This window comes from Pseudorasbora parva, chromosome 9 (assembly GCF_024679245.1).
Source record: "Pseudorasbora parva isolate DD20220531a chromosome 9, ASM2467924v1, whole genome shotgun sequence".
Taxonomy (NCBI): domain Eukaryota; kingdom Metazoa; phylum Chordata; class Actinopteri; order Cypriniformes; family Gobionidae; genus Pseudorasbora; species Pseudorasbora parva.
This window is the reverse complement of record NC_090180.1, coordinates 18,933,175-18,946,613: the sequence shown is the minus strand read 5'-3', so window position 1 is coordinate 18,946,613 and position 13,439 is coordinate 18,933,175. Positions and strand designations below refer to the sequence as shown.

The following is a 13,439-nucleotide window of genomic DNA, read 5'->3' as shown; positions in this document are numbered from 1 at the left end:
GAACCGCTGAATCGCTTTTTGAACCGGATCTTTGCAACGAACAGATTCCCGAAAACGAGCCGGACAGAAACGAATATGCTCATGCGCGAGAAGTAAACTTCCTTCTGGAGCCGTGTATGATGGGAATACAATGAGGTACTTGTTGCTTTTCCATATTTCAAGATGTAAATCTACTCTGTCTATCATGAAAGTTATATTGAGTTTATTTGCTACATGCATTTGATATGCGTCGCTTGCCGTGTCTTTTAAGTCAATAATGTTAATAAATCAACAGTGTTTTCTGTTGTTTTTTCCAGAGGGTCGCACAATAATTTTAGTAAAATTGATGGCATGCCAGAAAGGCATCCGTGTCTGTAAACACATATTATCTGTTTCTTTTGTTTGCTCGATTTTTTTTAAAGATTTTTTTGGGGGGCCATTTAGTTACTACTGAAACTTTTGAGAACAAAACCTGCATAGAGATGGTAGTGAAACCCCCCTTTATTAAATTACACTAATAAGTCCAAGCATTAATAATTCTGTAAATGTTGTTATGGTCATAAAGTGATAGTTCACAACAACAACAACAAAAAGTCACTATTTTTTACTTGTTACTGCAAAACTTGGACTTTATATCCTTATTCTAAGGATTACCAAAAAAAACTGTAATACACAAAATACAGTGAAAACTGTAATATTCTGAAATATCACTATAATTTTAAATACATTTTCTGTTTTAACATACATTAAAATGTATTTATTCCTGTGATTCCAAAGCTGTATTTTCAGCACCATTACTCCAGTTTGTGTGTGCATGCACCCTCACAATTGTCTGAAATCTTATTCCAGTAATAACTGTAATGCTAGTCAGTATTGCCACAGTGTGTTTTTGATTTATGGAAAAGAGCAAATTGGGCATTCTACTAAATATCTCTTTGTGTTCCACTGAAAAATAAATATATACAGGTTTGCAGCAATATAAAAACTCCTCACTTAAAAACTCTTGTCTTCTCCTGTCTTCAGGATTCGTTGGTGCTGCTGCAGATCCTTGGGCCGTGTGCGGACACACTTCATCATCAGCTCTATTGTGTTACTGCTTCTGGCCGGAGCCTCTCTGACCTTTTTATTGCCTAACAATGAGGACGGCAACATTCTCCAACAGCTCCGCCGTAGATCCAACACCTCACTTAGCCTCCCGGACCCAGAGAATAGTTTTACTATAATCATGCAAACGTACAACCGCACGGATATACTCCTAAGGCTCCTCAATCATTATCAGGCTGTGCCTCACCTGCACTGCATCATTATCGTGTGGAATAACCCTGGAGAGCCACCGCCCAGGAAACTGTGGGATGCCCTCGGCCCACATCCTGTGTCCGTCATCTTCAAAGAGCAGACCGTCAACAGAATGCGCAATCGACTGCAGCCGCACCTTGAGATCAAGACTGACGGTAGGTGTGTGATTCTCACATAAAGGAGAGGTGACCAGATAGTTGATCCAAAAATGTAACCATATCATTTCCAATTTAGGGTCATGGGTCTGTGGCATAAGAGTGCCCATGATAAAGAAAAGGACGTTTTTGAAAAACTGGATTAAAACACTCATGAGAGTACACATTTTGTGTATTATTCATTTGTTTATTTAACGGGGACAGCACAGATTAATAAACACTTCTGCAAATGTACCAGATGTCTGTAGTCTCTGGACACAATGACCCCCTGAAAATAGTTTTTTTTATAGACATGCACATTTTTTAAAATTAAAATATTTTAATACATAAAATATTATTATTTGGGGCCAAGCACTGAAGGTGTGATTTCCTATTATTGCTATTATTCTTCCACCATGTAAGTCTATGACAGACAATAGAGCCAGTTAATAAAAAGGTGTAAAATTTGGCACACAGACAGAGTACAGTCCAAACATTCATCACATCAAATTTGGAGTCTCTAACTCAATTTCTCTAGCGCCATCAGCTGTCCTAATTTTCACTTACATTTATGCGAATAACTTTTGAACTTTTTGACTTTTTTTCTTTTCATTTCTTTCTCATAATTTTTGTCATGAAAATTTTCCAGCCAAAAAAACCCATACTTTTTCAAACTCCTCCTAGGTGGTACATTCGATTTTCACGGAAATCGAATCAGATCCTCTTCATGACCATGCTGGCAAAACGTTATAAAAAACTTTTTGATAAACCCAACAGTTTTTGAATAACGTGCAACCGAATTTGACTAAAAGCGTGTCAAATTGGACGTCAGGTATCACTTTAGCGTATTCTGACCAAATTTGGTACTTGTCATCTCAAGCATGACCTGAGGCTGCATGCAGCATGCAGCATCTCAGCACAGCATCACCTACTGGTCAGGAGATATGAAAAATTGGTCCTTTTGCTTATAAATTCTGAATGTTTGCTCTAAGATCATAAAACTGGTCTTTGACTATTGTGAGTGTCAGCCATTTAGAATTTTGTCCTAAAATGCTGTACTTTAAGAACGCATTATCGTATCATTACGGAACTCAGTATGTGTCAGGGACCATGCCTTGAAGGTACTCAAAACAAGGTTTTAATTTTTTTTTACTTTATGCCCCACAAAAATATCCAAACAAATGTTCATTCAGAAATGTGCCTAATTTGTCAATTTTTTCTTTTTCTTTCAACATTTCTAAAAATATCTTGTTTTCCCAGTCAGTTCTACAGGTTTGTAACAACATTATGGTGAATAAACGATGATTGGGTGAACTCTCCCTTTAAAGCATGATCCTACTAGATTCATTACAAGTGTATGTGCTCTTGTCTTTGAGATTGTACTGACTGACACTCTCTTTCACCCGGGCAGCTGTTTTGATGCTAGACGATGACACATTGATCAGTGTTCCTGACATCAGCTTTGCATTTTCTGTCTGGAAGGTAATGTTTGCCATAAGCGTTGTGTTGTTGACAGTCAGTGGATAATGTGTGTTTTACTTGACTATCATTTTAAATGCTGTTTTGGTTACTCTCTTTAGAGACACATAACCTAACTTATCATTTCAATTTGTGTTATAGCAATTCCCGGATCAGATTGTGGGTTTTGTTCCGCGGAAGCATGTGACCACAGCATCTGGTGTGTACAGCTATGGCAGCTTTGAGCTTCAGGATCCAGACAAAGGTGGAGGTGACAGGTGAGACTGGGAAAAATTTCCAAATTAATACAAAAGTCGATATGAAACTAAAACGAACCTACTTAGTTAAAATGATGTTTCTGGACTTGTTGTCCATTGGAGTACATTATTCCAAAGGAAACTCGCTTCGCCTCTGAAACAACTTTCCTTTTGCTATTTTTATTGTCTCCTCCCAAATAAATTTCTGACAGGGTTAGAGTCTTGTCCTATATTTTTCATGGTTAATATATCAAAATATATCAATAAGCATTGTGGCAAATGAACACTCAAGAGTGCCGCATACATCTGAAAAGTGAAGCCATAGTATTTCGATCAACCCCTGATGGCTTGCCGCAATATAGGTCAAAAGAATCCAATTACAAATATTTTTTTTTCAAAGATGGTTTCTGTCATTTTAGGTTGTTCTTATTAGATGTATACTCTGCTTTAAAGTAAGTTAGGTTTTAGTTAGTTATTTGATGCTATAAAAACGGGGGGTGTTGTGCTTGCGATTGAGGCTGTTTAAGTCCATTTGTTTATGCTCTTTCCTCACAAATTGATGTACAACATTGCTTACGTTGCACAATGGGTATAAAGGTGCCCTAGAATGAAAAATTAAATTAACCTTGCCATAATTAAATAAAGAGTTAAGTGCATGGACATCACATACAGTAATTCTCAAACACCATTACCTCCTACTTCATATGTAAATATTGTTTATGGAAAAATACCACGGAAAAACAGGCTATTTTCAACTTAACAGCACATGTGACGCAATCGCTGGGATCCTTAATATGTACGCCCCTAACATTTGCATGTCAGCTGATGTTCATTGTCAAACGGAACTGCGCAGTGCACAGCCATCGGGAGTTCAGCAGATAAACAAGCTTCACGCAAGGATAGCGAAAATGGCAGATCATGGAAATAAATGTCATGTTCCAGGCTGCGCAGGGGACGTGAGGACTTTCATAGCCTTCGCACAGATAAACAATGTCAACAGCTATGGTTGATGTTTATTTATAATCGGATACCGCAACGATTTAATTAAAAGTTGTTTGTTTGCTCGGCCCATTTCACCACGGAGAGTTTTTCTATCCTGGGGCAATATCAAGCAGGATTCGCTCAGCGTCTAAAACTGAAGAAATGGCAGATTCCAACCATATTCCTGCAAACAGTAAGTAGTGATTCTATCCACTTCTTGACTGTTGAACTTCTTTCTGATTAAATTGAAAGTTTCTTAGTAAGACAACATTACGATAATATCCCCTGTGTTGTCTAGATCTAACGCGAGATGCGAATATTGGAAACTTCAACTAGCTCATGTAACAGTTTGTCAAATGACAAAGGTTAATATTATTTCTTGCCAGTGTTGTCATAAAATACAACAGTAGATACTTATGTCGATCCCTTTTGACGGATTGAAATCTTAATTAGTCTATATTTCATCATTAACACACAACTCAGAAGCTAACTACGTTTACTATTACTGTTTAGTTGCTTACAGATCGCTCACTCGATCCTTGTAACTAACGTCACCTTCACCATTAAGTTGAAATGATAGTCATTTAACAAGGCTTAGTCAATTTTTTTTAAATAAAAATTAGGGCCGGGACTTTAACGCGTTAACTAAGATTAATTAATTACGTGACTTTAACGCGTTAATTTATTACGCCAAAAAAAAAAAAAATTAACCACACTTATTTTTGCACCGCGGAACGTTTTTCAATGAATACGTTTCGACGGACCGATTATACTGGAACACCAACTAGCGCTCCGGAGTCACGACAACAACAAACCATAGTGAACATGAACGAAGAAGCTGATGAGACTGCTTTGCTTGGCCCCGTGGATGGGAAATTTTGTTTTAAAAAACGAAAGAATGGAAGCGTCGTCAAGAGCATGGTTGTGAGCAAGCTATACAACAAGGAATTAGCGTATCACCGCAGCACATCCAGCCTCAAATATCACAAATATGCTTTTGCTACACTTAATGGCAAACATTGCACTGGTCAACATGCTGATTTATTATTTAGTTTTTTCCCTTATGAGTTAGACTGGGTAAACCCAGCCTGATCTGCCTTTGATTTTGCCCGGCAACTCCGTCTGGAAACCTGTACATTCTTTTCTGATGCTTCTGTTACACTTTTGCGGGAACTAATCACAGACTGAATTATCCACCTGGCATGCTATGGGCGGGTTTAACATGATGACAGTTAAGCCCCTTTCACACTGCACGTCGGACCCGCAATATTCCCGGAACATTGCCGGGTCGCCTTCTGTGTGAAAGCAACCACGTCCCGGGATTGATTACCGAATTCGACCCGGGTCGGGGACCTAGTAATATTGCGGTATTCGACCCGGGACGAGCGCTGTGTGAACAAAAGCCGAAACTAATGCAGCAACGTGAACGTAGTTATCGTGCGACTCCTAGAGCTTGTTTTTTCAATAATACAACCCTGCAGTGCCAGAAGAGCTAGTCGGTGTTTTAAACGCAGAGAGTGTTCGTATACTAAAGAAACTATTAAACAAGCAGAAATATGTGCAAACTGGACACAAGTCGAGACCATGGAGCTACTTACTATCCACGCTGAAGCTGAGATCGCTCGCCATTATACGTCACATCAGGATGTCACGTGTCAACTCGACCCGGGACCGTTACGGGTTGTGTGTGAAAAGTGCACATATTACGGTATTTTGCTGGCAGTGTGATTGGACCAAATCTAGCGACCCGGGAACAAATGCCGGGTCGCATTATCCGTGTATTTGCCGGAATTGCAGTGTGAAAGGGGCTTTAGAGAAACAGGAATTGTGCTTAGGGAAGTTAGCGAGCGCATGTCTAAAAGTGGAGTCTAGGGCAGGATTATGGGAGGGACCTTGATACCACGGCTCCACTCCGAATGATGGAATCATCAATTCATTTTTCTATAGTCGAAAAAAGTGGAGGCACGTTGTTTTTTACAGTCTGTGCTCAAAAGTCATATTACTGTCACTCAAATAAAGAAACAGAAACACTCCTAAAGGAAGTGTATGTAAGATTGTGGTCAAAACTGGTACTGCAATCACTATCCCCTGTCCCACTCAAGTTGCCAGATAGGCTGCAGGATCCAGCAGGAAATTTTGTAGCTGCAGCTGTGCTAACTAGAGCAGAGCTGGCAACCCGAATGCCGAAACACTACTGACTTTGTGATTGGTCGATAGGTGGAGGGCGGAGCTTCAGACCAAAACACATGTCAACATTAACATAAGTTGAGGGCTGCAACAAAAACTTTAAAATGACTAACTTTGCCAGACTACTGTTGTCAGTGATATAAGTATTTGAAATTAACATATTTCTTAATGTTTAGTGACATATGAGGGCCATTTTATGATTAATTGAAATATATTTCTTGCATATAATTCCTTTAAATTCCTTTTCACTGGATAAATGACTGCTCCTTTTTGTCATATCTATTAATTTATTCAGAAAGACAATCTCAAGAACTTGATATAAAAATATATATTTTTATAAAATATATATTTATTTTATAAAAAAATATATTTTACCTAGAAAAAGTCATGCAATTGAAACTGCCCTTGAAACTTTATCCACCTTATTCCTGACGAGAATACTGTATTTTAAATTATGGGTGGAACTTCCCGTTCGAGAAACTTCCATTTTAAAAAGACTGAAAACAAAATAATTTTAAATCATGAAGTTGCCCTTCAAATGAAGCTTCTTTGTCAGTTTGAATGAATGAGCTGTCAATTTTCCTTTTATCTTTTATTGTCAGACATCATGAAAATAACGTAAAGCTTGGTATTTTGACGTAACATGTTATAACAAGAATAATATATATGGCAAACGCTCTATTTAATTTCCTCATGATTATTTTTTTTCCCCTTTGCATTGCGCTGTAGGCCTAAAGTATGAAAACGGACAACATACACTGCACATTTGTGGTCTGTTCTCTTGATTTCATTTACAATTAATCCATTTAATAGTTCACTGGAATGAAGAATGGAATTCACTGGAAAGTGTCTCTCTTTTTCCAGGTTTGTTTTCACGGGTAAATACTATTTATTATCTATCAAAATGACAGCAATCACTTTAGTATCACGCAATGCTGAAGTTAATGAACATTATTGATTAAGGCAAAGTATGTTGCAGAATACATATTACTACAGTGATATTTAAGCCGGCTGTTGTTGCTGTGGAAAGTATTGTGCTTTTAGAGTTATTCATGGTCTGTTAAGGTATCCAATTATAAACATCAACCATGACTGTTGACATTTTTAATCTGTGGGAAGGGTAGAAAAGTCCTCACGTCTCCTACACAGCCTGGAACATGACGTGTGTCCATGAGGGCAGCAGTTTTTTCTATCCCTCGAGTGTCGCTTGTTTACCTGCAGTTCCGATCATTTGGCTGTGCAGTTCCGCCTGACAATGCACATGCTCGAACATGTTGGGGTCGTACATATAAATGATCCCCAACGATTGCGTCACAGGTGGCGTTATGTTGAGAATCACTTAGTTTTCTGTAGTGTTTTTATGCACGAGATTTACATATAAAGGAGGAGACTCACATTATGTGATGTTCATGTTCTGAACTCTTATAATTTCACTGTGGCGAGGTTAATTAAATTTTTCATTCTAGGACACCTTTAAACCTAAAATAAAAAATATCAAAGCTCATTTAACATATAATAATAAATGCTATAAAAGTATAGAAATAATCCTAAAATAACATTGGTTTTAAACTGTATCGATTAAAAAAATGTTTTTTTTGTTGACAACTATATGTAATTGATCCCCATTTCACATTATGAATGTAAAATGTCTTTGAAAGAGCAGCAAAAACTTCCTGAATGCCATGTTATCATCCCATTAGCTATTCAATGATCCTAGTGGGTGCAGCGTTCTTCCATCAGCGCTTCCTGAAGCTGTATCAAGATCAGCCCGGTCAAGTGCACACTCTGGTGGACGAAACCCAGAACTGCGACGACATCGCCATGAACTTTGCCGTAGCACATCATCTCTCACGGGTGTCCGGTCTGAAGCGCCCCTCTGGGGTGTTCGTGAGGCCCGTAGATATGCGTAATCTGGAGAAGGAAGCCAGCAGCGGGTATGTGGGCATGTGGCACAGAGCGGAGCACATGCTGCAGCGCTCCTACTGCCTCAACAAGCTGACTCAGATCTACGGGGAAATGCCGCTCCGCCACTCCAACATCATGATCTCACAGTTCGGCTTTCCCAGCTATGCTAATCACAAGAGCAGGATATGATGTATTAGCATATTTGAGAGACTGGTGCAATCTCAACTATAAGATGATATGTCATCATTTTTGGACAAATGCCATGCATGGTACTTTTAAAACCTTGAAAGTGCACATCTCATAATGCATGAGTTTGTCCAACACAAGTTTGGTGGAATTTTGTAACAGTACCACAGTAACATTCTCAGGCCTTGATGGTTTTACATGTATAATTAAATTACATTTATATTATATTTAGGCTTAGATTCTTTCTTTTTTTATTTAATTTGAGAATTTATGCATTTGCTTATGATACTATGGAAGCTTGTTTTCAGAATAAAAAATAACAAATATTAATTGAGACTTTTTATCTCACAATTTAGACTTTATAACTTGCAATTACGATTTTACATCTCACAATTGGGAGAAACAAAAGTCAGAATTGTGTTTGATTTGATAATTGTGTGAACATTTAAAGGGACGAGGTGAAGGGAAAAAATATGACATGGGAGGGAAAATTATATTTCAATGCTTTTGCACTCCCCAAAGAAACTGCGCAGGGTTTGTACAAGGTGTTTAAAGTCTCTTTAACATGCTATTTTAAAGGCTGCAAATTTTGTTTTAGATGTCGTCTTAATAGATTTCGAAAACATTTATTTTTTTAAAAGTTCAAAAACTGTTCAATGATTCTCAAACAATTCGTCTGATGATTGAGTCTCTCTAAATCCCTCCTTTTCATGAGCTACTCTGCTCTGATTGGCCAGGTGGCCCAGTCTGTTGTGATTGATCTACAAACCAAGCTGCTGTTTGCGGGACTGTTGGAACAGTGGAGATGGGGGAACGGCGTGTGGAGTGCTGTATGGCAAGCGTTCAACATTTTTACATCTGCTTCCCACTGCTTCCATCATGTGATGTGTTCATACTGGCATGATAATCTTAATAATATCTTGTAGTGTGATGCACAAAAATATTTTAGTGTGGGCATTTTTGAGAGAGAGAAAAATTCTCATGTTAGCGATTTCATAATTAGGATTTAAAAACTCTGTGTTGTGTCCCGTATGCATGGTCTCACCTTTTCTGTGTGTGTGGTTTTGTTAGAGGCGTGGTTTCTGATTGCTGTTCACTCTGATCACGGATACCTGCTGCACTCATCACCGGGGCTATTTATATGAGGGTCACACCCAGTTCTGTTGTCAGATTATTGTAGTTCATTTCGTTCCTGTCTGCATGTTTCCTGTCCTCGTGTGTCCTGGATTATCTGCTCGTCATTCCGGAGTCCTGTCTCCTGTCGATTCGGATAGCCCATTGCATCCCTGCGTCACAGCCCGGCGAGGTTCCGATCTGCCTGCCTGTCCAGCTGGTTCTTGAGCTTCTGTCTACCTGTTCTACTGTGTTCCTGAGTATTCGTCATCGCATCTTGCAGCGAACTGTTTGTTCTTCTGAACTTGAGCATAATAAATACAGCAAACATTCTGTCTCTGACTATATGATCCAGTTCTGCACCCTGGGCGCCGAGTGCCGCTGGAACGAGGAGGTGCAGTGGGACTGATTCCTGCATGGGCTGGCTGACCGTATCCAACAAGAGATCTACACGTTGGACCTTCCAAAGAGCCTTAATGGCCTGATGGAGTTAGGACTACGGGTCAATTCTAGATTGGAACGGCACAATCGTATCAGAAGGCAACCTGAGACTCTGGAGTTCATCACGGGGGGTACGGTCAGCCTACTGAACGTTCATATCGCTTATCGCCAGCCTAACGTAATTAAGACATTGGTAACAAGGACATTGTTGGCAGATAAGCTTGCATTGGGGGCAGTTCTGAAGGAAAAGGGGGTCACACACAGTATTAGTATGGTGTTCCTAATAATCCTTTAGGTAAGTGTATCCTAATTAACTTCATAATCAAAACCTTAATCAATATTTATCTTCCTATATTATTATAATGATTCTTTCCAGTTATGATTTTGCTTTTAGATTCTTGTTTTCTAAAGTGTATATTTGGTCTCTGAGGAGTGACTGGGGGTCTGGCCTAGGGATGTGTGATGTTTCACTAAACACTTAGAAACAAGGCAAGGCTGTGCCAAGGCATCACACATCCCTAACATGTCAGGAGTGCAGTAACAGGGTTTGCTCACTTAGCCCGGCTTCATTTAATTTATTATATTTTATTCCTTTTTTATATTTCCTTTTACTGAAACACTAAAGAGTCGAGATGAATATTGGCTGTACTATTGTCGGTCCCTCTCACAGAAAGAAAGCCCGTTATTAGTATGTTTTGGTTAGAACTGGTTAGAACTGGAGCATAATCAGCTCTAACCTTGGAGAGACTGTGTATCTGTGTATGTGCGCAATATTCTAGGTTACAGATCAGTATTGAGAATAGTGTACAATGGGCACTCTAAGAGATTGGTGTTCTGGACTTCTTGTTCTGGGCAAGCTGGCGCCTGCTCCATATCTGGAAGGTCACCACGGGCCTAAATCTGGGGTGAAAGCGTCAACAAGTGGCTCGTTTCAGATAAACTGACGTGTGGAAATTTACCATGACTGTGCATTGTCTCTAATCCAATCAAAACCATCCACATTGCAGTAACGACATGGATAAGAACTTGAAAACACTATAACTATTGGTACAATTGTATGTATGTTGGGTCGAGGCAACGAGACGGTGAGAGAGGGAGCGCGGCCTACGAACTCCTTGTAAGACTTGAAGCTGGCTTCTGCTTTTGAAACCACAAACTATTCTTAAAGGAGTACTTTAGCGCTGGGAAGAGGAATCTGTATTTAAACTTGGTCTTTAATGTAGTAGAAATGTGAAATTATTTTTTAATTTAGTGCTTTCTAGACTGAGAATAGACAGAAAACGTATTTGTCTCAAGACAACAATTCCCAGAATGCTTCGCTGCCCTATGAAGCCACACCCAATGCCACCACTACTAGATTACTGAATCACTGATCACTTTCCCACCGCTACCGCATTAATTTTCATAAAATCAGTTCAGTTAGAGAACAGACACTACAATTAAAAACTGAAAGTGTCTGTTCAAATATGTGATTTAGCCGCTGAGGGAGTCTCAAAAAACTGCAGGAGTCAGATATATTGACAGTCATGGATGAGCTTGTGATGAGAGCCGAGGTAAACGCGTCCGCGGCATAGATCCACAGCGCATGTTCAGTCTGGTGCGTTTTCAGTTTATGCCTTTGAAAGCTTAACTTTCATAGGAATTAATTTGAGAATTTGAAAGACTTACTTTGCTCTGCTGGCCGCACCATTTTCATGAATGCCTGAGGCTGCAGCTGCGAGCTGAGTGCTGTGAGTGTGATCTCCCATCCCCCACGCGCGAGTTGAAAACATGCGGAATTGGCTCCCTCTGCTGGCTGTAGTCTTTAGCCTCTGGCCAAAAATTCCTCCGATGACACAAATTGACGATATTTGCGTCATGGGAGGAATTTTTCCAGAAATAAAATGCATAAATCTCTTGTCGCAGGGGGATATGTGAGGGGGGGCACAATCATTCGAATATACTGCAGGGTTTCTAATGATACAAAGCCATATGCTAATTGCTGAAGTAACCCTTTAAGTAAATTTTTCTTTTAATTAATTGTAATCCTGACTCTTTGTCCTCATTTCTTCACTACTGGTCCTGGGTCATACGCTGTTAACCCCTAACAATATCAACAAAGAACAAGAATTACAGTATCAGAGAGACAAAGGACAAGTTTGTGAGGTGCCGGGTAAAAATAGAGGTACAAGAAGGAGGAAGAACAAAAAAAATGGCAAAGAGCAAAGCAGATTAGTAACTTCTGATCGATTTTGAGCTATGATAGAACATGTTTTCATTGATCAAAAGACAATGATGGAACATTTTTATGAAATTTGTTTTGAGATTAAAAATGTACTTTTTCCTGAGAACTATATTTTGAACAATGTTTTCTTTGTTTTGTGTATATCATTTTGATCACTTTGTTTATGATTTTGTTTGATTTTGAACACGGGTAAAACGTTTCATGTTTTTAGAAAATAGAGCAAGGGTTCATAAATTGTGTTTTGGCAATTGAGAATAGCTGTAATAAATAATTACACAGTAAAACAGACATCTTAAAATAAAGTGCAACCCCTTTCTTGATGAATGTACTTTCACTTTTGATTGCACGTGTTTGGAAGCAGATAAAGAAGCAGTCTGTTTATTTTGCTCCCCTGCAGGAACAATGTCATTGTCAAAGGAAATCCAGGAGTTTTACACAATGATTACATTTATCTGGTGGTGGAAGATAAATTGTTTAAAAATATAAACTACTTACACAATCCAAAGTGCACTGTAACCCAAATAAGTTGGCAAAACTTAAAATATTTGTGGTGATCATTTACATCAAATACAGGAATTCAACGTTTTAGTTGAATGAAGAAGAACTGGCAGATTTGTACTTTGTATTTATATGTTTGAATTATTCTTAACTTGAAATATTTAACTACCTAATTCAATAAATGTTACCTTGCTAATTGGTAACACCGTGCTTTAATAGCCATATAGCTGTAGCGTCTGTGGTCTCTCTCGCATCAGGATCAAAGATGAGTCAATTCTGATGTTTAGGGTGGATAGCTTATAGCCACGTATAAATTAGGGGCCCGATGCCAACGAGTCTGGTGAAGTTGACACCTTAGACAGTTTTGTGACCTAGATGAAATGAGACAGACAGCATCTTTGGAAAACTGTGACAACTTCAATCAGATTGTTATCTGGTCACATGAATTGAACCCTGTTCCCCCCTCACATTCTCTCAGACAGAGAGACGCCGGAGACTTCCCAATACACAGACCTACACACACACACACACATTCCTTATGAAGCTTTAATTAAAAACTATTCCAGACTGTATATGAAGTATCCTTGTGTGTCTGTATGCTCCCTATGTCATACCAACATAGTCATGATGTATAAACCATGTAAGTTCGTTTTAAATGCTTGTATTCCTGTGTGAGAATGTATCTCTGCTTTAATATCTCCCAGCCATAACGTGTTTGATATCTAAATATTCCTCTCTCTTTGTCTTAATCAACGATGCACAGAATAGGATTATGAAATG

General features: G+C 38.8%; 1 protein-coding gene across 1 annotated transcript; it reads left to right on the top strand.

The window, feature by feature from the left end:
• The first annotated feature begins 12 nt into the window (after window positions 1-12).
• Window positions 13-8,608, top strand: extl2 (exostosin-like glycosyltransferase 2). The gene is made up of 5 exons (XM_067453158.1): window positions 13-135; window positions 1,003-1,430; window positions 2,821-2,891; window positions 3,030-3,145; window positions 7,993-8,608. The coding sequence occupies exons 1-5, from the start codon at window positions 131-133 to the stop codon at window positions 8,384-8,386; spliced, it is 1,014 nt and encodes a 337-aa protein (XP_067309259.1). The 5' UTR covers window positions 13-130; the 3' UTR covers window positions 8,387-8,608.
• The last annotated feature ends 4,831 nt before the right edge of the window (window positions 8,609-13,439 follow it).